A 25,429-nucleotide genomic window follows, 5' to 3' on the forward strand; every position below is an offset into this window, starting at 1 on the left:
GCAAAGCAGCATCGGTTACCGGTTTTACCATATAATCAAATACCTAATCTTATAATTTATATTAGATATTTACATTTCAGCATGCGATAAGAAATCGAGTAAAATATCAAAATACCATGTAAAGACTACAAAATACAATTCAGTACTTATGGTAATAATTTTTTAAATTCAAGTGATAAAAAATTATTTACCAACACAACACTGATACTTTCCAACCTGAAATTTTTTAACTTCACTGGATGAAACACTATGATGTTCTCTGCTCTACTCTTATCTCATAATGACTTAAGGTCAGCTCGAATGTAACACCATACAGTTTGTCTTACATACCCGGTTATACCCTACGTTCCTCTATTATATAAATGCTAAAATAACAATTTTGTCGCTAATGCGCGCACAACCTTACTGCCTAAATTTCTCGAATATGTTTCCAAATGTCTTGAACGATTATACGTATGTTTCGAGATACGTAAGGTAGATACGTGGCCACGAAGGTTTCAATAATATCGTTGCTGAAGCGTAAATCTATTCTTTATAGACCGGAAATAAGAAATGTCAGTAAAATGATTGGATGAATCTTTTATACTCAATAACTGTATACAGCACAATAACAGTACTGCAACAATTTATGTTATTTTCACTATTATAGGTAGCACAAGTTATTTGATATCGGATAAGTGTATACGTATGATTAATGTTATACTTTATACTTACTGTCTATAAGAAAATTAGATTCATTCGATTTCATTTCTTTTTTTCAGTATGTTTGCGATTCTGTAATAGACGAAAAATAGAAAAAAATAAACTACGCTTATCAGAATGGATTGAAATAGCATAGTCGATAGTCGATAATAGAATAGTAGTCGATTTCAATTATTCGAAAAATTATAGACGGTATCAAGAATCAGAATTTTTATTGTATGAACTGTTCATTGTTCAATTAGTTTAGATAAATAAATATGAAAAAGTCGTGAGGGTAATACCAATAATACGGATACATCAACACAATTATAATATGGACACATACACGCATGTACAGGCAATAATAATAAAATCTAATCTACAATTTTATACAAAATATAGGAAGAAAATGCATATATGATACCAAATATATGTTTGTGTATAACGCGAAAACTAAAATCGACCACTCCATATAAGTATAGAAAAAAATTGTTCAGAATGATCTTGATAAAATATTTTAAGGATATCAAAATCGACAAGGAGATAACTATTTGGCAAATTCATCAAATGTATTTATTATACATTCCTCCTCTGACAATGAGAAATGTTCTTCATATAGAATTTTTAAATATTCCCGTCATTTTTTAACTTATTTCCTCTACAAAAGATGGCACTATAATATCACGTAATGACCGCAACCTTAGCGTGTTGCAAGTTACCTATCCAGTATCGAACTCTGCATCGCAAGTTACGGTTATAAGCTTACTCGGATTTTGTTATTCATTTGATTGGTGTGTTGTATGTGTTTATATTGGTTTCTTGTGTAAAAACTACAAAATTTTCATGATGAGTGCTGAGGAAGAAGTGCTACGGATTCAGAAAAAATTAAACAAGATGTCGAGCGGAGACGGGACGGTGAGTAAGTGAGTAAAATATAGTTGTGTACCCTGCTCGGCATATTGGAGGCTGTTCATTAAGCAAAGCTCTTTTCCAATATAAACTGTGATTACTCTAATACATCATCGTAAATGTTTAACAAATACAAAGAAATATAACAAATACAGATATTGTTTGAAACTTTTCTCCAAAAATAAATGTTTATTCGTATGAATTTTTGTATACACAGTAATTCGATGGTGTTAAAGCAACAAAACGTATTTATGGTACTTTAATATTTGGCACGACAATTTTAATGCATTCATAAAACTTAAGAAAGGCGAGTCATGTTATTTTCGTTGTAGAGTTTTCGAAAATGCAGCCTATAAAATTTTCTATTCACATAAGTATCGAAGTCGTCGTTAAAGTCTGTAGTCGCACTAATTCAAAGCTTATTAGTATAGACCTTTCGTTTATGCTATAACGATTATTTGTACAGTTCGACTGATTACATTTAACATCGCTTTAAAAAAATTGTCCGTTACATACACAAATTATATCCTTATATAAAATTGGTTACAATGCATGTTTTGATGATAAAGATACATAATAATAATGTATTCAGTAGATTATATAAATATCATGTATGTCTATATGTGTAATCTATATTAAAGAAATATAAATGGATCATGTACACTTAGATTTCTTTTTATAATAAAAGTGTGTTCATATTACAGGGACAAGAACAAGCACTCGAATTACTTAAAATATTACAAAAGTTGCCTGTGAACTTGGAACTTCTGACCAAGACACGCATTGGAATGACAGTGAATGCATTGAGAAAATCAAGCACAGATGAAGAAGTTATATCGTTATCCAAAACTCTTATTAAAAATTGGAAGAAATTTTTATCTGGTAAGAAAATAAATTTAAATATAAAATTAAAAATAAAGAAGTAAACATAAAAGTAAAATTTCTCTTAGATAAATTAAAATTCTATATCTTTCTTATAGGGTCCAATAAAGAAAAAGATTCTACTTCAAGTAGTTCAAAGAAGAAAGACGATAAATCAGAGAAAAGCAAAGATGATGGAGATCAGAAAAAAGAAAAGGATAATACAGATGGAAGTGATGTTAAAATGAAGGAAGAGAAACCTCATAAAGATATGCAAAGAAAACAGTCTACATTTCCTGCTCCTACAACCACAGATGCTGTAAGGCTTAAATGTAGAGAGCTACTGGCAGCAGCTTTAAGAGTAGATGGAAATACAATTGATGGCTGTGCTACTCCAGAGGAATTAGCGGAAGAACTGGAAGAAGCAATTTATGCAGAATTTAAAAATACTGATAATAGATATAAGAACAGAGTAAGGCCCTAATTTCTTTATAGTTTTATATTTTCCTGTAGATATGAAACCTAATTGTATATATCTAATTATTTAGGTGCGAAGCAGAGTCGCTAATTTACGTGACGCAAAAAATCCTAATCTTCGAACAAATTTTATTGCTGGTGCTATAACACCTGCTAGGCTTGCTGTTATGACTGCAGAAGAGATGGCAAGCGACGAAATAAAACAATTAAGGGAACAGTTTAAAAAGGAAGCAATTAATGATGCACAACTTGCTACAGTACAAGGAACGAAAACTGATCTATTAAAATGTGGAAAGTGCAAAAAACGTAATTGTACTTATAATCAAGTGCAGACACGTTCAGCTGATGAACCTATGACTACTTTTGTGCTATGCAACGAATGTGGAAATCGATGGAAGTTTTGCTAAATATCCTTACCTTCCACAGTTTTTTCTGATTGCAATGGAGAGGAAAATGTATTTCGTTCAAGACCTACCTATTATTAATCATTATTATTAGAGTTAAAGACACTCAGTGCAAATATATTGCATATTTACAATTCACAGATTACATTGGATGCTTAATGGTGTTTTTAGTTTTTCCACGAGTTCAAAAAGTATGTAGTTTTCATTCAATTGTATATACTCATATTTGATTGATTTACCAGAGGTCTTATAGGATTTAAAGATTAAAGACTCACAGAAGCTCTATAGGACCTAAAATATATTAACAAGGAATTCATTAAATTAAACAAATTGAATGATACATATTCTTATTTTGTGTATATACAGCATTGTTGCTGTTAAAAAGTATGCAACTAACATTAAAATAAAAATATTTCGTTTTATATTGTGCGAGATTACATCGTATTTTATCTGTGAAAAATTAGAAATTGTGGGTACAATTCTGAAATACATGTATGTAATTACATTGTAGTATTTTTGGAACCCTTTTTGACAATATAGTAGTTAAAAATTTCATATTTAAAAATAGATATGATATATGATTGCGAATGTAAGTTTCATTTTTATTTAAATTAAAGAATTTCTATTATATCATCTGAAAATATTGGATTGGTTAATTAACAATTGTACATGTTACCGTACAACCACACACGGGTATAATTTTTTTTTTTTTGTCGATTGACTTTACCATAAACTTGATAGTTTTTATGAATCACCGTTGGGGGCCGCCACTGCACTGGATGTTTCTAGCAATTTAGATTTAAGGGTTTACGTACTTCACGCGTACGCTAATTTCTAACCTAATATCAATGTCATTTGTGTAACTATTAAAGTATGTCCATCAGTATGTACTTTTCTAATGGTTTCTAAATCTTTTACGGTTTATTAACAGGTCATGTAAAAGAATGAAATTATGTGATTCTGTTTGCGTTAAAAGATAGCATATAAGTATTATAGTAAAATTGATCGTAATGATGTAACATTTAAAATGAAGTTTTTTGAAGGTAATAGAAAATTTAATAAATATCCAGGAAAGCATAAGTAACGTTTTTCAATAATTATACATAATGTTTATATAATATGTAACGGTCGTTAACTTTTCTGAAATATTTGATGACACAACGAAAAATAATTAAAGAATATATTAAAATAGAAAGTGAATGATTTCTAATCATCACTATGTGCGGAGACGCCCACATCAAAGAGCAATGGCAACTTTTGCAAAACCTTCGATCTACGGTAGAAGGTTTATTGGTCGATGGTGTTTTAAACGTATGGGATGTTTACGGTGGTTTAAATCGTCTTCACAATGTAATGGAAAGGATATTCAAACATGGCTGTCGAATATTTAATCGAAATGTAAGATTAAATCCTTTAACTTGTTTTTGCTTGACATGCATAGTTATTAATATGATATAATTTACTTCTATTTGTAATTATACTTGACCATATTTTATTTCTGCCTTACTATTGTTTAATACAATTGAAATTTTTGATTGCAATGTAATATGAAATTGTACTCTGTTATAATTGTTTGTTTACATTGACAGTGACATTGGTTCTTTCATTGAAGATGTCATTATCCTTTTTTATATTTAGAATAATTTTACTGTTTTTACTTATGGTCAATATATTTTTATATTATTTACATAGAGAAATATTTAATGTAAACTTAATGTTGAAAAGAATTTAATAAAATTTATTACAAGGGAGAACCAGATTGTTGGATCTTTATTCAAGGATTAAATTGGCTGCAGCCTTCTGTAGCATTGTCACCTGTTGTTCCTGAAACAGAAGATTATCTTTCAAATTTACCAACTCGAATTGTCTCACACAAAGATATGTTATGGCTGTACAAGAGGTAATTACCAAAAGGAATATGTTGATTTAATCTATTAATGTTTAATAACAAACTCAATTAGTTTAGTAACATATATATATATATATATATATATATATATATATATATAAAATCACAGATACTTAAATTTACATAACATAATTTAATAATTATTATGACATAGTTTGGAAAGTCATTCTTTGTCACATAAGCTTCCATGGCTTTTGTCTGATAAGGAACATCTACTTTCTTGTTTTGAACCATGGGCATTTTTGTGTCAAGAAAACTTAGCTGAAGCCACACTCTTATGTTTAAGAGCAGTTGAAAGAAACCAACCTACATTGCTTACAGAAATTGATCCATCCTTGGTAAGTTGTCCAAAAACAATTTTATTTATTGTAATGTATATATCGTTGTATTTGTATGATTTATACACATTTTAATCTAATCGTTCACTTAGCATTTTCGTTTTTAGTTTTTACCTTGTTGGATTTCTCCTAAAACGAGTCCAAAGAGACATCGTCGATCTTCTTCATATCCAATTAATTTCTCAACAATAAATTTTAGTGTTGCAAGAGATAAAGCAATACATATTGAAAAATGTCAATTAGAATCATTAAAAATAGCTTCAGACAACAAAATTATGCAACATGATGATATTAAATCTAATGAAAAATATGAAGATAAATCATTAGATTCTAAAGAAATTAATGATATACCTTTGAAAAGTTGGAGTAGTCTTTCAGCACTAACTAAAAATTGTACATCTGTAGAAAAAAGTGTTTCTGCATCTTCATTATGTGTTGCAAAGAATAGTTCACATAAAAGTAATGATCCTCAAACATCTTCCGTTGAATTATCAAAAATAATTAATGTAAATTATGCCGAATTAAAACATTCAACATCAAATGTGGATAATAAACAACTTGTAAAGCCAAGGACTCCTGTAAGGAAAGTACAAAACAAAACTAAAGTGAAACAGAATCAAAGTATGAAGAAATCTAGCGAAGATTCTGATGTGTTAAATTCTGAAGATAGATCAATAAATGCAGTAGAAGAATACCGGATTCCTTCTTTTATACCAAATGAAGCAAATCCAAATGCATATAACACAAATTCTACAGAAATTAGAATTTCTCAAACGCCAAGAAGAAAAACTTCTCTTTTATCAGGTTCAGCGCCTGAATTCACTAGTCCATGGAATTTAGAAATTGAGGGGCAAAAAGATATAAGAACAGCAAAGAAGAGTTTCATGGAAGATGGAGGAAGCAGTGTTCAACCTATGGCAATAGGATATTTTCCGCGTCCAACGGAAGGTCAAAGTTTGACAAATTTTTTAGCTTCTGCACAATTTTCTAGAGCAAATGCTGAATTGGACAGAGAAAACGCACATTTCAGTGTTTCCGAAGCAATGATAGCTGCCATAGAACAAGTAAAATGTAACAGGCAATGGCGTCTTATGGAAGAAGCAACTGAAGAAAGTGACGAAGAAATAAATAGCTTAAAACAAAGGATACGATTAAGACGGCGTCAGCGACAGGAAGAGCGGTACAAAGGAAGGACGTGGAATCGCGAACTACTGAGTGATGGCAAAACTGATACTACAACCACTGATCAAAGTGTTAGTCCATTATCAACTTCGTCTGATACTCCCTCAGAAAATATATCTACAGATGACATAGAAGATTTAGAAGTGGATGACGAGCGAAATGCAGTAAAACTTAAAAATGCTGGAATTTCCATATCCATGGCATCTTTATATTCAGATGCAGATTTGTATCAATCATCCCCTGCACATGGAACAGAATCAACTTTAACTGAGAGTAGTATGTCCGCGGAAGGGGTAGCTTTGTCACTTCTTAGTAAATTTAGTGAGAAACAATTACCGAGAGCGAGTGAATTACAATGGCTGGTCTCTGAAAAGGATGTACCACAAAGATTGTTACCATTGCCAAAAAGTTGGCCAATAAATCCAGATGATGCAGAAAATCCACAGTCAATTCCTCTGCGTGGAACAACAGAATGGGCTCCACCAAGACCTCAAATTATTTTTACATCACATCCTCCACCAGTGTATGTTTATGAATTTAGGAGATATATATATATAATTTCATTATTCAGTTAAACATGATATTTTTTATACATAGGCGACGGACTCTTATAGCCAAACAGAATTACAGGTGCGCAGGATGTGGAATGAAGGTTGCAATAAAATATGCAAATAAATTTCGTTACTGTGAGTATTTAGGTAGATACTTCTGTACTGGATGCCATACTAATCAGGTAGCATTAATACCAGGAAAAATTTTAACTAAGTGGGATTTTAACAGGTATAACAATTAATAAGACAACATACATTTATAATTTATAAAATGATACTATATATTCATTTATTTGTCCATTTAGATATTCTGTATCAAACTTTTCATATAGACTGTTGGATCAAATGACATCAGATCCATTATTTCAAATAAATGACTTAAATCCATCATTATATAGACGAATAAAACAATTAGCCAGAACAAGATTATTACGTTTACAATTATTTTTCTTTAAAGATTTTCTATTTACATGTCGATTTGCGACAAGGTATGAATTTCAAACATTTTTTCTTTTTTATTGTGAGAAAAGATAATATTCTGAAATTTGTGTTACTTCTTTTAGTGTTCAAGATGTACTGAAGAAGGAACCAAATTATATAATAAATGAACCCCATGTATATTCCATTCAAGATCTGATGCATGTTAAATATGGTATCTTGCCAATGAGATTGCAAGAATTAGTTGAAATGTGTAATATGCATATTATGGGCTGTGAGGTAGTATTTTTTATAGTAAATATTTATATTTTTAATGAAAGCTGAGTTATGTATGTTATATATTTGTACTTTTAATAAGATCTAATTTTGTTTTTAGCTATGCCAAGCTAGGGGATTTGTATGTGAGCTATGTCGTTCCAAAGATGTCATATTTCCGTGGGAATTCACAAAAGTTAGTAGATGTGAAATATGTGGTGCATGTTTTCATAATGAATGCAAGCAAAATTTTAATAAAGTAGATTGTCCACGCTGCATTCGTTTACATGATAGACGAATATCTAGAGAACAATTTTGACATATGGTAAGATTATCTTGTGTCATATTTTTAGCTATAAGTATCGAATTAGTAATTTATAAATTTCATTTCAATTATTATTTGTAAAAAAAAGGATATTCCCAAATTGTGCTTTGGTTTCTATCATATTTAATACAAAATTGAAATTGTCAAGTAGCAACAAGTAAATTCAAACTACCAAAAATCTCCATTATATTATTAGTTACATAGATGTGTTAAAATGTAAAAGTTATATTTTAATTTTAAAAATTTAATATATTTGCAAATTTCACGAATTGAAACATTCTATTGCTTGAAACGCCTAAAGTATAGCATTTTATAAAAAAATTTACTTAATATAATTATGTGTACATTACAAATGTAGTAAAGACTGAGAAAATGTGATATTTAAAGTAATTGTAACTTTATTCTTGAAGTATTTTTTCTATTTATTTTTTTTATATTACATAATTACTCATGCTGTAGTATGTATTACTGTTACCAGTCAACACGAAGATAGCGATATATATATAATTTATTTATAAGTTTTCGACTTAAATAATATAAATTATTTCAATATGACAAAAGGTAGTGTAAATATTACGTATTTGCAAAATGTATTATTCTAAGTATGTATTTATATCTTGCTTTTATTTTTTTAACTATGAATTAATTTGATAGACGTTTAATATGATTAAAAATAAAATAAAAATAAATTATTACATGTTATAAATATTGATTATAAAGTGGCAATAATATTTTTAGTACAATGGTTTATAAAAATATTATCTTTATACTGAAAAAATATAATAGTCATAAATGCTGTACCTGGTTCCTATCATGATTGAAAGTATGCATTGTTTATTTATAAAAGTTGTTAATATGGTCGAAGTTTATAATAAAATATTAAAATCTAATAGGTTGTTTTATTTTCCGGAAGTATTTATAATATATGTATTACAAACAAGGTATAGAATAGACATGATATGCAATGCTCTTTCGTGTCCTACGTTTTGGGGATTATCTGATATTCCCCTACCACTTTCGTACCATATGTGATGTTATCGATTCAGTATATAGTACTGGTTTGAATTAAAACTAAATAAAGCTTTATACGTACGAAATTATAAATAAAATATGGATCAGGTTATGAGACACGGAGTCTCATTTAATGTCCGTCTATTCTGTATATTTCATCGGCTTAATAAATTGTATTGGAAGATTGTATACAAGAATAATATGTACGAAAAATGAAAAGTCATTATTTTTTATTAAATTACATCTCGTTTACAATGGTTCACATACACACATCTTATAAAATAATAGGTAATACATTCACTGCTGGTACAAAAATATGATATTATGTACACCACGTAATGTCAATAAGTCTTACTATGTTGTATTTCTATATGATAAATTTTTATTATAAAAAAATCACTTTAAATTTGATCTAATAATTGTTAAAAATATGTACACATCGTTAATTGTGTTTACTATGTACAACTACCCTCCTGATCCAACATGTTCTAATTGATAGGCACATGCCTTCCATAAATATTGTTTATGAGAAAATTGTGATGAATTTGACTGTACCAAAGTTTTGAATACATATATATCACAGGTGGTATTTTGTAAAGAAGAACATGCCTTACAGACACAACTAGTGACTATGAGTAAAATCCGAAAAACAGACCTCTTTGTTACACTTATAATATGTATGCAATTAATTAAAGTAGTGAAGAATACAATTTTATGTATAATAGCAAATAATGAGAAATTATTTCCTCTATAAACTACATATTTATATATATATATATATTGAAATTTATTAATTTCGTGCAATGTATCAATCGAAAACATCTAAATTTTTTAAATTCCTAAATTTCTTTATGAAAGAGGAAATAATCTCTTTCTTTTGATAATGAGTGTAATGCGTAAAAATATATATTTGTTGGTATTTCATGTAACTATCCTTAGGAGCATACAATTTATTATCAGTCTATAAAGTGCAACAACAATGCATAACAATACGCCACTCTCTATAAAATATGAGTACCACTTAATTTTCTATTTACTGATATTTGCATATGTGTACCAACCGAATCTTCAGTAAGACATCATATAATAGCATTATATATAAATAAAAAAAAAAAGGAGTAAAAGATTCATTTCAATCTTTACATGCTAAAAAACGGATTTAAAAATATTAATTTTTATCAGAATTTCTATGAAGTATAAAAGCGTGGCGCTAAAATAAATTTCTCAACAAAAAAAAAAAAAAAAAAAAAAAAAAAAAAGAAAAAAAGAAAAAATTAACTTACAAATACTGAGATTGTAGATAGAGATTACTAATATTGTATAAATACTAATAATAATAAAAAAAAGAAAAAAATATAAAGAAGGAGAGAAACCGTGTATTTGTCGATCCTTTTGGACATATTAAATTTATACTGAGCATAATTTATTTGATTTTTTTATGGCGCATAGATAACTTGAAAATTTTCTTGTTGGAATTTCATTATTACATAAATTAACAATCATTTTGATTTATAAGTTAATGCTCAGTGACCATCTCAATTTTTTATAAATGTCATTACAGATTACCTAGCAATAATTAGGCAATCCTATATATTATTGGCAACTACACATCTTTACTTAAACTAATTATATATTTAAAGTATCTTTTAATGGCAGCGTTGCTACTTCAAAAAATATCCTAAAATAAAAATTATTTGTAAATTTCATTATTACTTTTAATCTCCATTTAGTTTTTCTAATTATATATTAGAGATATATATGAAGCATATTGATATACTTACTTATGACTGTACTTGTTGCGTATAGTGGTGAGAGTTTCTTTATGTTTCCGATGTAGTCCATCTTCTTTAAGTTTCCGATGTAACCCTTGGTTCATAATATCTACGATGTCTCGTATGTCATCAACACTATAACCGCTATAATATTTTAGAGTAGGAGTCCATCCTCCTAAATCTTTCATTTGTAATGCTAGGAGAAGTGCAGATGCAGCCATTTTACTATCGCTGAACATTATTGTCGAATAATCCATTAATGAGTATTCAAGAATATATCGAGCTAAAGTTAATGTCGGCATCGACACTTTTGCACACTGTTCGAAAACAACATAATTATAATTTGTTACATTATGATGAAAAAAAAGCGTTATCAACGTAACTCACCCTAGCATATCGTCGAAGAAATCGATAAGAAAGTGGTATACCAAGATCAAAATCGACTACTTTCAATATGCTCATTTCCATTCTAATTAATTCTCTTTGTGTGTAAGCACCGTCACATATATACAAAAAATCTTCTACCATTGGAGGTATTCTTTCCTTTAAAATTATACAATTGAACAATAATGAGACACGCTAAATTTGTTTAGAAATTAACCCTTTGCGGACGGGACGGTTCAAAGTCAACCGTACCATGAGGCCGAGCTGCTGCCGCGATAGTCATTTAAAATTGCTAGCGCACATTTCTGCTTAGACGCGATTTTCGTTTATAGCACTCCAAGATGTCAAATTCTAGACATATGTACATGCACAGATTCTCCATAGGATAATTAAAATGATACATATATGAGTCTCTTATATATACGCATATATGAGATACACGAGTTGCTCGACCATAGGGACGCGTTTATGTAGGACACAGATATGAGTCTTTCGGCTTTATCAGTTGTTTTCGCCAAATGAATATGTGAGTTCCTCGGCCAAATTGATGGTTTACGCAGAACGCATATATGCGGCGGTAGTCCGCAAAGGCTTAAATAAAAATAATACAATTAATTTCAATACTAACATCATATTTACTTGCTATGAAAAGACTTGCTGCTCCCAATAATTGTAATGTTTCTTTTCCAACAATTACTTTTGTCAAGTATAGATCAACTAGTTTCACAGCCAGATATAGAGTTTCATGATTGAGTTCAAAGGATTCTTGAACTTCTACCATCCAGTCAACTAATAAAGCTCTCATCCATCGGGAGAGGCATACTTGTTTTTCCATATAATCTCCAATTGAAAATAGATGTTCCCTTTCTTTTAAATAATTGAAAATATCCATGGCATAGTGAGAAACTTGAAATGGATCCAACCAATTTTCTACATCAAAATCCCACTGAACACCTTCAGGTAATGTTCTTTTAGGAACAGCATCCAATTGATTCGTTACTAATTTTTCTTCAACTTTTGCAGGTACTTGGAGCTCACTTGGTTCATTTTTTTCATCTGTTTTCTCGGTTTCTTCAGACTGTTTTTAAATATTTATTTGAACACTTAAAAGTCACATAAAAGTACACGATATAGGTAAAGATATATAATAAAAATTGCTTACCTGTACATTGCTTTTTCTGGATTTCTTTGTACTGTCATCTCCAATATCTTCTAATGCACTTACATACAAAGAACTGTCCTCTGATTTTTCTAAATCTAAACTACGTCTAACCTTTACAATTTTACTAGGTATTTCAACTTTTCCATCATCCTTTTTTACTGGTTTCACACGTGGCACTGGCTTTGGTTTTTGAGGTATTACCTCTGGCTTAGTCACAACTTTTTCAAGCGTTCTAATAGAACTTGTCTGTGTGAAGGGTTTTACTTGAGTAACAGCTGTCTTTTTTACTGTTTTCTTTGGTTCTTGTGTTTGATGTGTCCCCAATGTTTTCCCAATTGCCTGTAATTTTATATGTTCTATTATTATATTTCGTGGCACTTTTATCAACAAAATATAAAAGAAGAAAAATGAAAAATTAAATAACATACATTAGTAATATTTCCTAGTGCAGATCTCTTTGTTGTCTTTTCTTTTGGTGGGGATGCTTCTGCTTTTCTTTTGACACGGGGATCTTTACCAAGAACAGGTGGCTTAACTAAAACATTGTTTAGTGCAGAATTTTGACTTCTCGTGGCTATTCTTTTTCTTGTATTTGTCACATTAGTACCACTTTGTTTATTTTGTATATTTAAAATTTTTGATGGAGCCATCCTTATAATTACTTAAGATTAAAATTCAGATTTTCCCCTATATAGGAACCAAGTATTAATATATTAGATTTAATATATAATTTTACAGTAATAAAAATACAATCAACGACTATTTAAATCCATTATTAAATAATAGATTTTAACAAAGTTTTTATTTAAAAATATCTAAATATAAATAAATATTACAGCAATATTTTTTAACGCAATATGAGACTTTCAATAGCAATATGTTAAATATACGTGGTCTAAATTACGAAGAAAGCAAAGCTCGATGATCAATAAATTCGATCGTTTATTTGTTCATTGGCACAATTTCATAGCACTTTGATCAATATTTAACCAATTTATTAAAAAATTGGAATCACTTTCTGTTATAAATCGGGAGAGTTTTCTACATTTCTTGTACCCGTACTTTGATTGTTGACTTAATTCATGAAACGGTCTATTCAGGACGAGAGAAAAGCGCGGGAATATACACCAAGAATACGTCGTTAAATGAGATACGAAAGCACAAGTTTTATCATTTCAAAACTACAATACGCAATCTTTAAAAGTAATATCAAAGAAGAATGAAAATAAGTCTAATAAATTCATCATGACTACTATAAAGACAAGCGATCGCAAAAACGACCCAAAACTAGTAATTTGTATACAGGAGGAAAATTGACTATTCACTTAAAAGGTTATTTTCTGACAATATATAAATTATTCCGACTTACTTGTAAGTATGAATTATGATTTAGTACGTTCTAGTTTAATAATGTGTCTCATTTATCAAATTCTTATGCTACTAACAGATTGCTGTGTCCATTTATCTCTTGAGAGCAACTGAAGTTGACGCTGTTCAAATTATCAGTTATTGTTAACTCTTCCTGCTATTGGACCACTTCGGTTTACGCCAGCCAATCAGAGACGAAATTAATCCGACCGCCACCTATCGACAAAATATACAATTCAATACTGTTCCGTTTATTTAAAACGTATACATCCGTTTTTTATACTTTATATAATCAATGACTTATATTGTACAAGTACAATTTCAATTAATCTTTAATATAACGCGTGCATCACATTTCTGAACTTTAAGTAGAAAAACATACTAATTGATTAACAATTTGGTATACTCAATTTATGATTGTCTATAATGTAAAACAAAACAATATGTATAAAAAATTGTCTATTATATATACATAAATATATATATACAGAACATTTATGTCTACCTTCCTCTTGTTTGTTCCGTTGAATACTACAATACATTGTTACTGCAAATACTTGGTCTCATGTGAATAGTTTGAACTTAATATTGTAATAAATAATTAACCTTTGACCTGTATTTAATCGTTCGATTTAGAGTAAAACATTAGCATGCTTGAAACTTCGGGTAGATGCATAAATTCTATTTGAGTAATTATAAAGAGTATTTCGTTTCTTTGATGTTCGCTAACCTAACTAAACAGGATTTTCGTTTGGATATTGTGAAAGTTTTGTCACATACCGAGTATTTATCATATATTCTCTTCATACGTGTGTACCTTCGCGTGCTGTGATCCGGATTTTCGTTTTTTATTGGTCTTTGATTTTATGAACCAAAAGAATGCAAAGTGAACGTTTTGTAGTTAAGTATATAACAGTGAACAACTGTTTTGCTTATTTGCCGGACACCTGGCTACGTAAATTGGAAACTAAGGTTGGTGCTTTGTTCTTATAATCAACTAGGAAACGTATAGATTGTGAAACATATATCACACATATAATGGTAGATAGAATATCTGATACACCAATTGGAACTCAACGAGTCGATTTTCAATGCGGTAGTATCCTGTCGTCTCGCTAGATGTCGAGATTAATTTTTTCTTCGGTTAAGTGGATAAGAAAGTTCTCGTTGGCATTGAAGATATTTCGACGATTACAGATCTATATATTATTCATTAATCGTAATAGTTTTAAGTATTGTCACTTTATTACAAGTAATAATTTAAATTTTTATATTGATTTCGTTATAAACGATTTTGTTCGTTTCTGTTACCATTATATGATAAAAGGAGAACATTGAGTGTTGGTAATTACGTATGTATGTGTATACACAAAAAAGTTTTTCTAAAGTAATTATTTAAACAGGTTAATTCCTTAAAATTTAAAGATCCGGCAGTTTTTGGAAAAATATTTGACACGTATTTTTTTGTATTTACTAATATATAGATAAGGATTGAAAGCAGCTCTCAAAATTAGGGAATTTTTTTTAACACTTTAAAAACTATTGGATCTGAAAAATATTGTGTATTTTTCTAACAAAAAATTTAATTACAGCAGCAGTTTTCTGCAAGCAAAAATATAAACCTATATAAAAATTATATTAGGAATCATTTATTTTTCTCATATTTTTCTTAAACATTGTTATTCTATCTTTGTTTAAACTTGTTAATATAAACATTAAACCAGAGCTGTGAAATATTTTATTCCATCATTTCAATAAAATTAGAGTCGTAAAAATAGAAACGGGTCAGAAGGTATTTTAATGGTATACAATAAGTTGAAAAATTATATAACATTTCGGCTGCTAATGTATTACTTTCCTAAATAAATTTATGTTCAACTGATGGTAGAGATCGGCTGGCAAAATAAAATAGTCCGATTTGCGTTACCCGCTTTTATTGTAAGCCGTTATGCAGGTTTTCATACCTGTGTAATCTAAAATTAGTATTGTGAAAACCAGACATTCAGAGTGCACAACGCCAGATATCTCTTAACTATTTTTTACTTTTGTGACTTATCGGTTAAACGGCTTAAGTCGTATTACACTAAATTTGTTATTATCTTATTAAATTTAATTCGAAAAAGTTATCCACGGCTATTATTCTTATACATTGTTTGATGCCGTTATTGGGTGTTATCGAATAAGGAATTCCCTTCTGATTTTGCCTACTACTACACAGGGTATATATAACTTCAAAATGATAAAAGGTGAACAACAGTTTAGTATTAGGCAAAATTATATGATTCTAAATGTATGACCTGGCGTATATCTTCGCTTCAAAAATGCCCATTCCAGGCGTTGAAATATTTTAATTTTTAATAAAATATATGAATAAAATTTAAAGTTGAAGTAAATCAGTGGAACCTAAATAGAGATGAATTATTCTTTGACAAGATATAAATCGTTTCTTATAATATCAATTGTATTTTGTTGTGAATTTAACTTCTTAGCTATTAGAGTAAATTATTATCAAAGATATAACAAATTTGACACGTTTCTGTTATAGGCTCTGCAATTGTATTAGTATATAAACATTCTGTCTTTTTTCTTTTTTTAATAATTCAATATCATTTATTATAAATTATAGGAGAATGTAATTCAAATAATGCATAAGGATGAAACATATTACATGTCCTATAACGTAAGATCGAATCCCAGTGGAACACTGTGCCTTGGTACAATTTTTGCAAGAAGTTTGAACATTGAAGAAGGTGACGAAGTATTTGTATCCCTCTTGAAGGATGTTCCAATTTCAACAAAAATTAACGTTGCACCTCTCACTGCGCCTGATAGGGAAATTTTGGTATGTCCTATAAAAAAATCAGGTACCATTGTCGTATACTCGACTGGATATAAAATTGTATTACTTTTAGGAAATACAAATGGAAAAGGTGCAATCGACACTGCTAAGCCAAATTCACGTGGTAGCTGTGGGACAGCCAATTGTCGCATGGGTTTCGAAACATACATCAATTACGCTAATCGTAGGCAAGTAATTAAAATTCCCTATATAATGAGATACCCTATGTTCCCTACAACGATCGTTTATTACCAATAAAATTAGAACGCTACAACAAACAAAGATCAGATGGACATAACGTGAAAGAAGTTATAGTGTAAAAATTCATATCGTAATTAAAATGGCTAATGTTCATAGGAATGGCCATTAAAAATAATTAAAATTTGCTTAGTTACCGGCTGTGGTTAGTTAAGGTTACAGAGTCGATAAGTTTTTATCAATGTAGTGACTTCTATTATTTTGCGACTAGAAATACATACATATCTAGAGACAGCAGAGTCGTTTCTTTTTTACAGAATCGCTAGAGCCAGCAATGAAATACGGAAGACTCGAGCAATTTTCCGAGGTCCACGTTTCTGATACAGTGGCAAGTACAAAAAAGAACGAGTCAGACGAAAATTCCAAACAGTCGTTCAGTATAGCGAACAATCTGCTTTCCGCTCTTAAAAAATTCTTACCAAGCGTAAACGATCGAAATTCAGAAGAAGAACGAGCAGCAAAGAATTACAAACTTTTGCAGAGTTTTCGCGATAGGAAAATACCAATGGTGTACCGAGTCTATCCGATGCCCAGTGTGAATGCAATCGAAGGAAATGAATACGACGAGATTGCGCGTTGCCCCTATCACGTGTTTATTCCAAGAATTCAAGCGCCAGAATTCCCACAATCAAACAATTTTGCTATCTGTCGTATAAAGAAGGTTTCAGAGGACAAGCAATACGTGAACATGACAATCACGAATTTTCTCGAGGAAGACGAATCCCCGGTTCCAAAGCTTTCTACGGAATTGATAACGAGAGTGTTTATATTAGAAGATTTATTAGAGAAATCCTCCACGTTGGACAGGAACTATTTTAACGTAAATTTTCGTCATAAAAGCGTGTACGTTTCGACCAGTTTGAGAAGCAGTTTGAGCTTAGAAGTAGGTGCGAAAGTAAGTTTGTGTTTGGTAGATACTTTTGAAACATCTTTACCATTTTCCATCGAGCTGTTCTCATGGAGAAATTCTGTGTCTATGAGAGATTTCGAGAATTACGTTAAAACGCGTTCCTTTCATAAAGAATTGTTAATCAACGCACGTGCTGCTATCGTTATGGATAATGGTTGTCATTGTATAGTGAATATCTCACCGAAGAAATGTAAGTTTGCCATGATCACGGAGAACAATTTAGAAAACATATGGGTGTATGTGAGGGATGTTGAAGAGAAAAGTCAACTGAGAATATCTGAACACTTGGATCAAGAAACTCCCTCGCTAGGGATCACATCCACGAGGTATTGTTTCCCTTCTCTGTATGCATTCAAATTATTAGCTTCTTTTTTTTTTTTTATTTGAAAATTATTCAAAATATACAGAATGGTTCATGTATTCGTCACCACAATATTTAAGCTAATCTTGGCAACTCAATAAAACGAAGGTTTCGAGTAAAATTTCATTGTTATTAAATGAAGAATTTATTGATGTAACAGATAATTTCAAAAGTATTATTTTTCTTATTAAAAAGAAATCGGAATAATTTTTTAAATAGCACCATGTGTTTTGTTTTTATCGTGTTTGATACTTTTTCTTCTACTTCAAATATTGTTTGTTTTAGATACTTAAACAAAATTTTATCAGAATGCGAACTCGCGTTAGATCTTGGTCTAGGCTTGAAAACACAACTACCATTCGAATACGAACCTGAAAATATCTTAATTTCTGGAGCAATTGGTTCAGGCAAAACCACTATCTGCAAGATACTTGTAGAAAAATTACGGAATCCACCGTATTTTGTACATACTCGTATGATGAACTGTAGATCTTTAAAAGGTAGATAATCCATAAGTAAGCTGTGATCGTTTAGCTATTTATAGAAAATAGTTCATTTATGGAAAATTTGAGGGTGGAGAAATGAACAAAATGCACATAATATTAAAAATATATGAAATAAAAAAATAAAACATATAATAAAATATTTAACCAATGAAATATATCTCTACTTAAAAGTTATTTCTCTGGTTATATTCATAAAGATATAAAATTGCATCCTCAGTCTATTTATATAATGTATTAAAATATATATAATTATACATATAATATTATAGTTAACCCTGTTTCCTTAAAGAATTTCTCGATCTATGGGACTTGTTAATTTTCAGGAAAAAAGGCTGAAATGTTACAAAAAATTATTATGACCGTACTAGCTGAATGTATTTATTATCAGCCTTCGGTATTATTTTTGGACAATTTAGAGTCTATTACTAGTGCGTCCATGAATGATGAAGAGAACAGTCCCGATACCATAAACGCTGCCAGGTATTTCCGTCTAGTTTGAAATAAAATTGTAAAAATTTATTCTTATTTTCTAATTTCTTGTTATCAGGATCACAGATATGTTGATTAATATAGTGACACAATATCAAGAAAGTTGTCAAGTATCAGTAATTGCTACGTGTGCGAGTGTTAGCACGATAGGTCAAAAACTGAGACCGGCTAGGGGCTGTCACTTTTTTAGGACCGTTTTAGCAGTTCCTAATCTAGAAAAGGTATTTTATTTTGATTGTACATTATTTGTAAAATAGATGTTCGGTTGCAGTATAAGAAGACACAATGTATGTCTCAAACATTTATAATTCATAATACGCTTATTTATAAGTGTATAAATTAATTAGAAATAGATCAACTATTAAGGACCAAGTTAGTTAAAATGAAAGTTATATAAATTAAGAGTTATAACTTGAGAAAGAGAGGAAAGAGAACGTGTACGTGGTGATCGAACCATGTATTAGAAAGTCATCGTGTTTAAATAACTCATATCGTGATCAGTGTTTCCGTTTGGGATATAACGTATACTCTCTAATTAGGCGGATAGAATCGATATTTTGCAATTAATGCTTGGGGACAAGTTGTACGTGCCTGGAGACGTGAATTGGGATTACTATGGAAACAAGACCGAGGGATGGATGGTTCAGGATCTCGTGGATATGGCTGAGAAAGCTGCATTTGCCGCTTGGAAGCGTCACGGTACTACATTTACCTTCATTTAAAACAAATATTAGATTAAAATGTCATATCATTTTCATTTTTATCATTTATTAATTTATCTAACATCAAACAATTTTTTTTTGTCGTAATGAACACAATTAATATGTACTCGTATAATGACCAACTATTGTACATTCTATTATATATTATTATTTTATTGTTATGAGATAATAGAGTTGGTTTTAAATAATTGATAGATATGGAAAATAGGAATTATAGATAATTTCATCTGTAAGATTGGAATAAATTATGGCATAATTTTTAATATAAATATTTATAATGTTAATTTTTGTACAAAAGGTACAAAGTTACAAGTTTTCTAATGTTTTGTGCGAAGTACGAATAACTAGTACCATTTCTGATCATAAGATAAATATTTGTAATGTTGATTTTTACACAAAAGGTACGGTCAAGCCTCCAGTCGAGGTCACAGAAGAGGATGTAGCGGTCGCCCTGAAGAATTGCACACCGATATCTTTGCAAGATGTACAATTGTACAAAGGGGCGGGCCACGTTTGGTCCGATATTGGCGGTCTGGCTGAAGTGAAAAGATCTCTCGTAGAGATTCTGCAGTGGCCATTAAAATATCCTGAAATATTCAAGAATGCTCCGATTAAGTTGCAAAATGGGGTTTTATTGTACGGCATGCCTGGCACTGGAAAAACGATGCTCGCCAAAGCGATTGCTAATGAATGCGGTGTTAATTTAATCAGTGTTAAAGTATGAACGAATACATTTTTACCTTCTTCTCTATTTTTCCTTTTATTCAACTTAGTAATTTAATTATTACATATATAAATGTGTATATATAAATGTGTATTGCAGGGTCCAGAATTATTATCAAAATATATTGGTGTTAGCGAGGAGTCTGTTAGGAACGTATTCGAAAAGTAAGTTTTTAACTGTGTTATGTTCTTCCAGTTATTTTTGACCTAATTTTCGAACGTTAAAAAATATTTTATGTCAAAAAGATGAGAGAAATTCTTATCTGCAAATATGCGTGATTTCTCGTTTCAAAATTAACGATAAAAGTTGGTGAAATTTACAGAGCTCTTCGTGCCAAACCATGTGTATTATTTTTCGATGAATTTGACAGTCTTGCTCCAAGGTAAATTTATTTATTTTTTACTAATGTTCGTTCCTGAACCGTTTTAAATTGCACCATTTATTACCGAACTTATTTCAGACGAGGTCACGATAGTACTGGCGTTACTGACAGAGTGGTAAACCAATTATTAACGCAAATGGATGGGGTGGAGGACAGAGAAGGTGTTGCAGTCGTGGCAGCGTCTTCAAGACCAGATTTATTGGATCCAGCACTGTTAAGACCTGGACGTCTCGATAAAGCTTTATATTGTCCACTTCCGAATGAGGTAGGTAGCTTTTGATTTTATTCCTATAATTCCAAATAAAAGTAATATATTCTAATAAATTCTAATAAAAATTCTATATTCTTATAACTCGAAATAAAAGTTTATATACAGACAAAGATTCTATATAGGTACAATAAAATTATGTAATAGTTTCTCTGATAAGAAGGACAGTTGAATAAAATTATTTCTCGAATTATATAGGTGGATAGGGAGGAAATCTTAATTGCCCTGTGTAAAACACAGAACATAGATACGATGGGGTTAGATTTAAAAGAACTGGCAGTACTTACTTCAGGATTTACGGGTGCAGATTTAAATGCTGTGGTAACACAGGCCAGACTATCAGCTTTCGAAGATGCTATTGCGAATGCTCCTGTAAGTATGTCTAAATTGATTTAGGACTACGTACAAAATATATATATGTACACCACATTAGCCACGTTACGTATGATAAAATGTCAGGTAACGAACCCTTTATCAACGAACCCCACTTAAACGCTAGCATGAACATAAGTTCATAAGGCAATGTTTAAATAACGAAAACGAATTGTACATATTACGGACCAAAGAATTATTCCTCTGTTCCTAACGATCGCGCCGTTTTGTTACACGGCCCGTTGTATCTCTCTTCTGTAATAATGAAAAGCATTTTAGCGCGACTCCGGTCGAGAATCATTTGTAGGGAGCTTCCGAAGTAAGATAGTGCGTAATGATGATAATATCGTTAGGTGTATACTCCTCTCCCACCCCTTTCTGCTTATGTCCTATGTATATAGAGTGTCGAGCTGGCTAGGTGGGTAGGTATGGTGCGATATAACTGAGGAAACGTAGACCAGGTTTATTAGCGCACGCTGCCGAGAGCACCAGCCATCCCCCATTTCGCTCCACTTCATCCTGGCCTACGCCTCACTGAACGTCGAGGGGGTTATTATCTTATGCGTTATAATGATACACGGTTTAGGGCCTGCAGCGGTCCTGTAAAATCGAAAGGCAGACACCACCCACACCCTCCGTTGCCACCTTGCTTCCAAGAGTTCGAATTTTGCGATTGAACCACGAGATCACTTTCTTCGATACTTTATTAAAATTACAGCGACTTATGAGCGTAGTCTTTAGTTTAAGAATTAATATACTCGTTGCTATTGACGCTTATTCTGCGTCGATTCAATTCTAAAAGGACACTAATTGTAAATTACATTATTAACCTGACCTTCAATTCTTCTCCATTACATCAATCAGAAAAGTTACTTATACAACATATAGGTAATGTAATTTATATCTTTTATAGAAGATATACCTCATGTCGTATCAAATTTTCTCGTGAATAAAGTTCCCGACGTAATTTTCTTATTCTTGAGTTTCGTTCTATTTTGAATCATAGAACCTTCCTGACTTTAATCGTATCACGAATTTAGGGGACCACGGCGTATATGATATACATATTTTGGTATCATGCTATTATATATTTTAGTAGTATTCGTGTGTTGGTAATACTAACTTAAATACCAGTATTCACGTACTTACAAGCGGTAAAGTAAACGTAAAAAGTGAAACGATATACGTGTAAATATTCGCGTTTCACGTGTAACGTGTAAGAGGTGTGAGTGTCTTGTGTCTAATACGCTGAAGGTGGTAGAGTCATTAATTAACTTCCTACTGAGAAAACGAAGTTACGCCGGCACTTACCTACCGGAAGAACACGAATATCCAAACTGTACGTCTAATTAGCGAGCGAGTTTCCTGAGCGCGACACGTTTCGAGAGGAACGCATCTTACTGATAAACGATAACGCATATAGGCAGACTTACAGGCCGTTTCTCGCTTAACCTACCAATTAATAGCCTTGTCTTCTTACCTTGACTTCAGGACGGAAAGATCGAAGCGGAGGACATTAAGGTTTCTCAGACTCATTTAATCGATTCCATCAAATCTACTCATCCTTCTTTATCCCGTGCCGAAAAGGAGAAATATAAAAGGATGTAAGTATTTCCTTAAACCGACCCATACATCTTAGCCAATTTTTAGAAGTAGGTCGAAACCTGATTTCTAGATCTGTGACAATTCGAAACTCTCGAAACCAGGAATGCTTATTTCTTTCCTTTTTTTCTAAAGAATGTACATATTTTTTGCTAGGAATTAAAATCTTAATGATTTTTTTTTTAGAAGATCAATTTGTTTAATCAAAGCTTCCTGTATTCGAGAACACGAAACTTTCTGAATTTCATAGAATTTTGAGGTTTCGGATGTTTCATCCTTGGTAATTTTTATATTTTTTCACCGCAGTTATGCCAAATTTGCAAAGAATGATAATTTCGTGGAAGATATATTGCAAAATCAGAAAGCTACATTGGCATGAACACAAGATAAGGATTTGGATTTTCTATTTGGTGTAGTTAAGAATATATTTTCAAAGTACGTTTCATTATAAGAAATATGTTTATATCGTTATTCTTATACATTACAATACTGATTACTTATATGTTGAATTTTGCAAGAGTACAATTGACTTGTATAAAGTTATTTCCAATAAACCAAAGTTTAATAATTATTCATATTTTTGTCTTATAACATAATAACTGTACGCTCATTACTGTTTCTTTCGTGTTTCGTATTTTTAACACAACATTTTAATAAACCTTTAAACGATTTATGATTATATGACATTTTTTACTTGATTATATCTATCTATAGAGTACACTCGCAAAGTTACATTCCGACACATTTTATACAATATATAATATACGCATGATATACATATAATATGCAATATATAACATAGTATAACGTGAAGAGTACGAATGAAAACGAAGCCCGATTCTGTAACAATATTATCGAATTCTCCGCCAAGACAGACTGTGCTCGAACAATTCTGGCAAACCGAAATCGCCTGACGTAAAGAAGAACGCGCTCTAATTTTCGTTTTATCGCGTATATACGGTTCTGCAGATTCGCGGAGCCGTTCGCGTAGACGGGGGCCCAGTTTTCCTCGTTTAGCCGAGCATAAGCGTAATCCGGATGCCTGCGTCTCTCAAGAAACTCAGCCTCCGGCGGCGTCGTTGCACGCCATGCTGAAGCTTAACAGCACGGGCATAGCGCGCCACGGAACTTTTCGTATTAATAATCGGTATAATAATTAGTATTTTCATGCGCGACTTAGCAGGAAGGATGTGGCCGCATGTAAGACAGAGAACGAGTTCCAGAAGTGAAACACAGTGAGAAGGAGAAAGAGAGAGCGAGAGTGAGAGAGCGAGAACGAGGCTCTGGGAACTTCGGTGAATCTTGATTTTAAGTTCAGGCGAAGGAGGCGCATATTTCACCGCGCTAATGTCCCGCCAGATAAACTACAATATTAGCTGCCTTCGCCCGTGATTTAATTTAACTTTGCCCCGGTGCGACATCCGCCTCTAGCTTTCAGCTGCCTCCTACTTCAGCCTGGTTAACCAGCATCTACCCTACGACCACCCAACCCTCTCTACGTCGACATGTGTTTATAGTTTTGCGAGGCTGGGATAAGCGGATTCCAAAGAAATTACGCGCTCGTTGAAATAACGTCGGGAATCTTCGTTTCCGGTTCCGATTTGTTCACTAGTCTCTCGACGAGTTCCTTTCATAGGTGTGTATATTTTATTGGAAGAAAAATGGGAATAAAATTATGTTGTTACACAGTTATATCGTTGCATGTACAGTATTTCAATTCGAATAAGTTCATTAGAAAGAGCAAAGAACTATTTCAAAACTTACAAAAGAATTATTTATACACGCATATTAAACACATAATGTTGACAAAAAAGATAGATCCTACGAAATATCTAAAGGTCAAGTATTTAAAAAACATCTCTCTTTGATATTCTAACACGAGACTGAGTTATTTTCTGACACTTTTGAAATACGTGTGCGACAATGAGTACTACTTTCAGCCATTAGCTTCCAATTAATTTATACATTT

At 31.3% G+C, this 25,429-nt stretch overlaps 4 protein-coding genes across 6 annotated transcripts; 3 read left to right on the forward strand and 1 right to left on the reverse strand.

The window, feature by feature from the left end:
• Window positions 1-1,371: 1,371 nt before the first annotated feature.
• On the forward strand, window positions 1,372-3,835 carry Tfiis (RNA polymerase II elongation factor). 2 transcript variants are annotated; one of them, XM_072016938.1, is made up of 4 exons: window positions 1,372-1,596; window positions 2,295-2,472; window positions 2,571-2,923; window positions 3,000-3,835. In XM_072016938.1, the coding sequence occupies exons 1-4, from the start codon at window positions 1,525-1,527 to the stop codon at window positions 3,333-3,335; spliced, it is 939 nt and encodes a 312-aa protein (XP_071873039.1). In that variant the 5' UTR covers window positions 1,372-1,524; the 3' UTR covers window positions 3,336-3,835. The 2 variants fall into 2 exon arrangements, with proteins under 2 accessions (XP_071873039.1, XP_071873040.1); XM_072016939.1 differs by having other exon boundaries at window positions 1,378-1,604.
• Window positions 3,836-4,014: 179 nt separating this feature from the next.
• Rubicon (run domain Beclin-1-interacting and cysteine-rich domain-containing protein rubicon) lies at window positions 4,015-10,702 on the forward strand. Of its 2 annotated transcripts, XM_072016919.1 has the most exons (9): window positions 4,015-4,375; window positions 4,525-4,730; window positions 5,081-5,232; window positions 5,396-5,579; window positions 5,687-7,284; window positions 7,359-7,541; window positions 7,618-7,800; window positions 7,876-8,029; window positions 8,127-10,702. In XM_072016919.1, the coding sequence occupies exons 2-9, from the start codon at window positions 4,551-4,553 to the stop codon at window positions 8,322-8,324; spliced, it is 2,832 nt and encodes a 943-aa protein (XP_071873020.1). In that variant the 5' UTR covers window positions 4,015-4,375; window positions 4,525-4,550; the 3' UTR covers window positions 8,325-10,702. The 2 variants fall into 2 exon arrangements, with proteins under 2 accessions (XP_071873020.1, XP_071873021.1); XM_072016920.1 differs by having other exon boundaries at window positions 4,015-4,730; window positions 8,109-8,293.
• On the reverse strand, window positions 9,555-14,948 carry Cycb3 (cyclin B3). The gene is made up of 8 exons (XM_072016924.1): window positions 14,808-14,948; window positions 14,029-14,243; window positions 13,088-13,346; window positions 12,660-12,998; window positions 12,126-12,575; window positions 11,501-11,656; window positions 11,123-11,430; window positions 9,555-11,019 (listed from the first exon to the last, which is right to left on the reverse strand). Exons 3-8 carry the CDS (start codon window positions 13,307-13,309, stop codon window positions 10,968-10,970), a joined length of 1,527 nt encoding a protein of 508 aa, XP_071873025.1. The 5' UTR covers window positions 13,310-13,346; window positions 14,029-14,243; window positions 14,808-14,948; the 3' UTR covers window positions 9,555-10,967.
• Pex1 (peroxisomal biogenesis factor 1) lies at window positions 14,860-24,037 on the forward strand. Its single transcript, XM_072016940.1, has 15 exons — window positions 14,860-14,999; window positions 16,654-16,869; window positions 16,940-17,054; window positions 17,382-18,360; window positions 18,681-18,895; window positions 19,225-19,381; window positions 19,449-19,611; window positions 19,930-20,089; window positions 20,514-20,830; window positions 20,936-21,000; window positions 21,159-21,218; window positions 21,297-21,483; window positions 21,685-21,858; window positions 23,350-23,462; window positions 23,767-24,037. The coding sequence occupies exons 1-15, from the start codon at window positions 14,907-14,909 to the stop codon at window positions 23,837-23,839; spliced, it is 3,087 nt and encodes a 1,028-aa protein (XP_071873041.1). The 5' UTR covers window positions 14,860-14,906; the 3' UTR covers window positions 23,840-24,037.
• The last annotated feature ends 1,392 nt before the right edge of the window (window positions 24,038-25,429 follow it).

Source organism: Bombus fervidus, chromosome 14 (genome assembly GCF_041682495.2).
Source record: "Bombus fervidus isolate BK054 chromosome 14, iyBomFerv1, whole genome shotgun sequence".
NCBI lineage: Eukaryota > Metazoa > Arthropoda > Insecta > Hymenoptera > Apidae > Bombus > Bombus fervidus.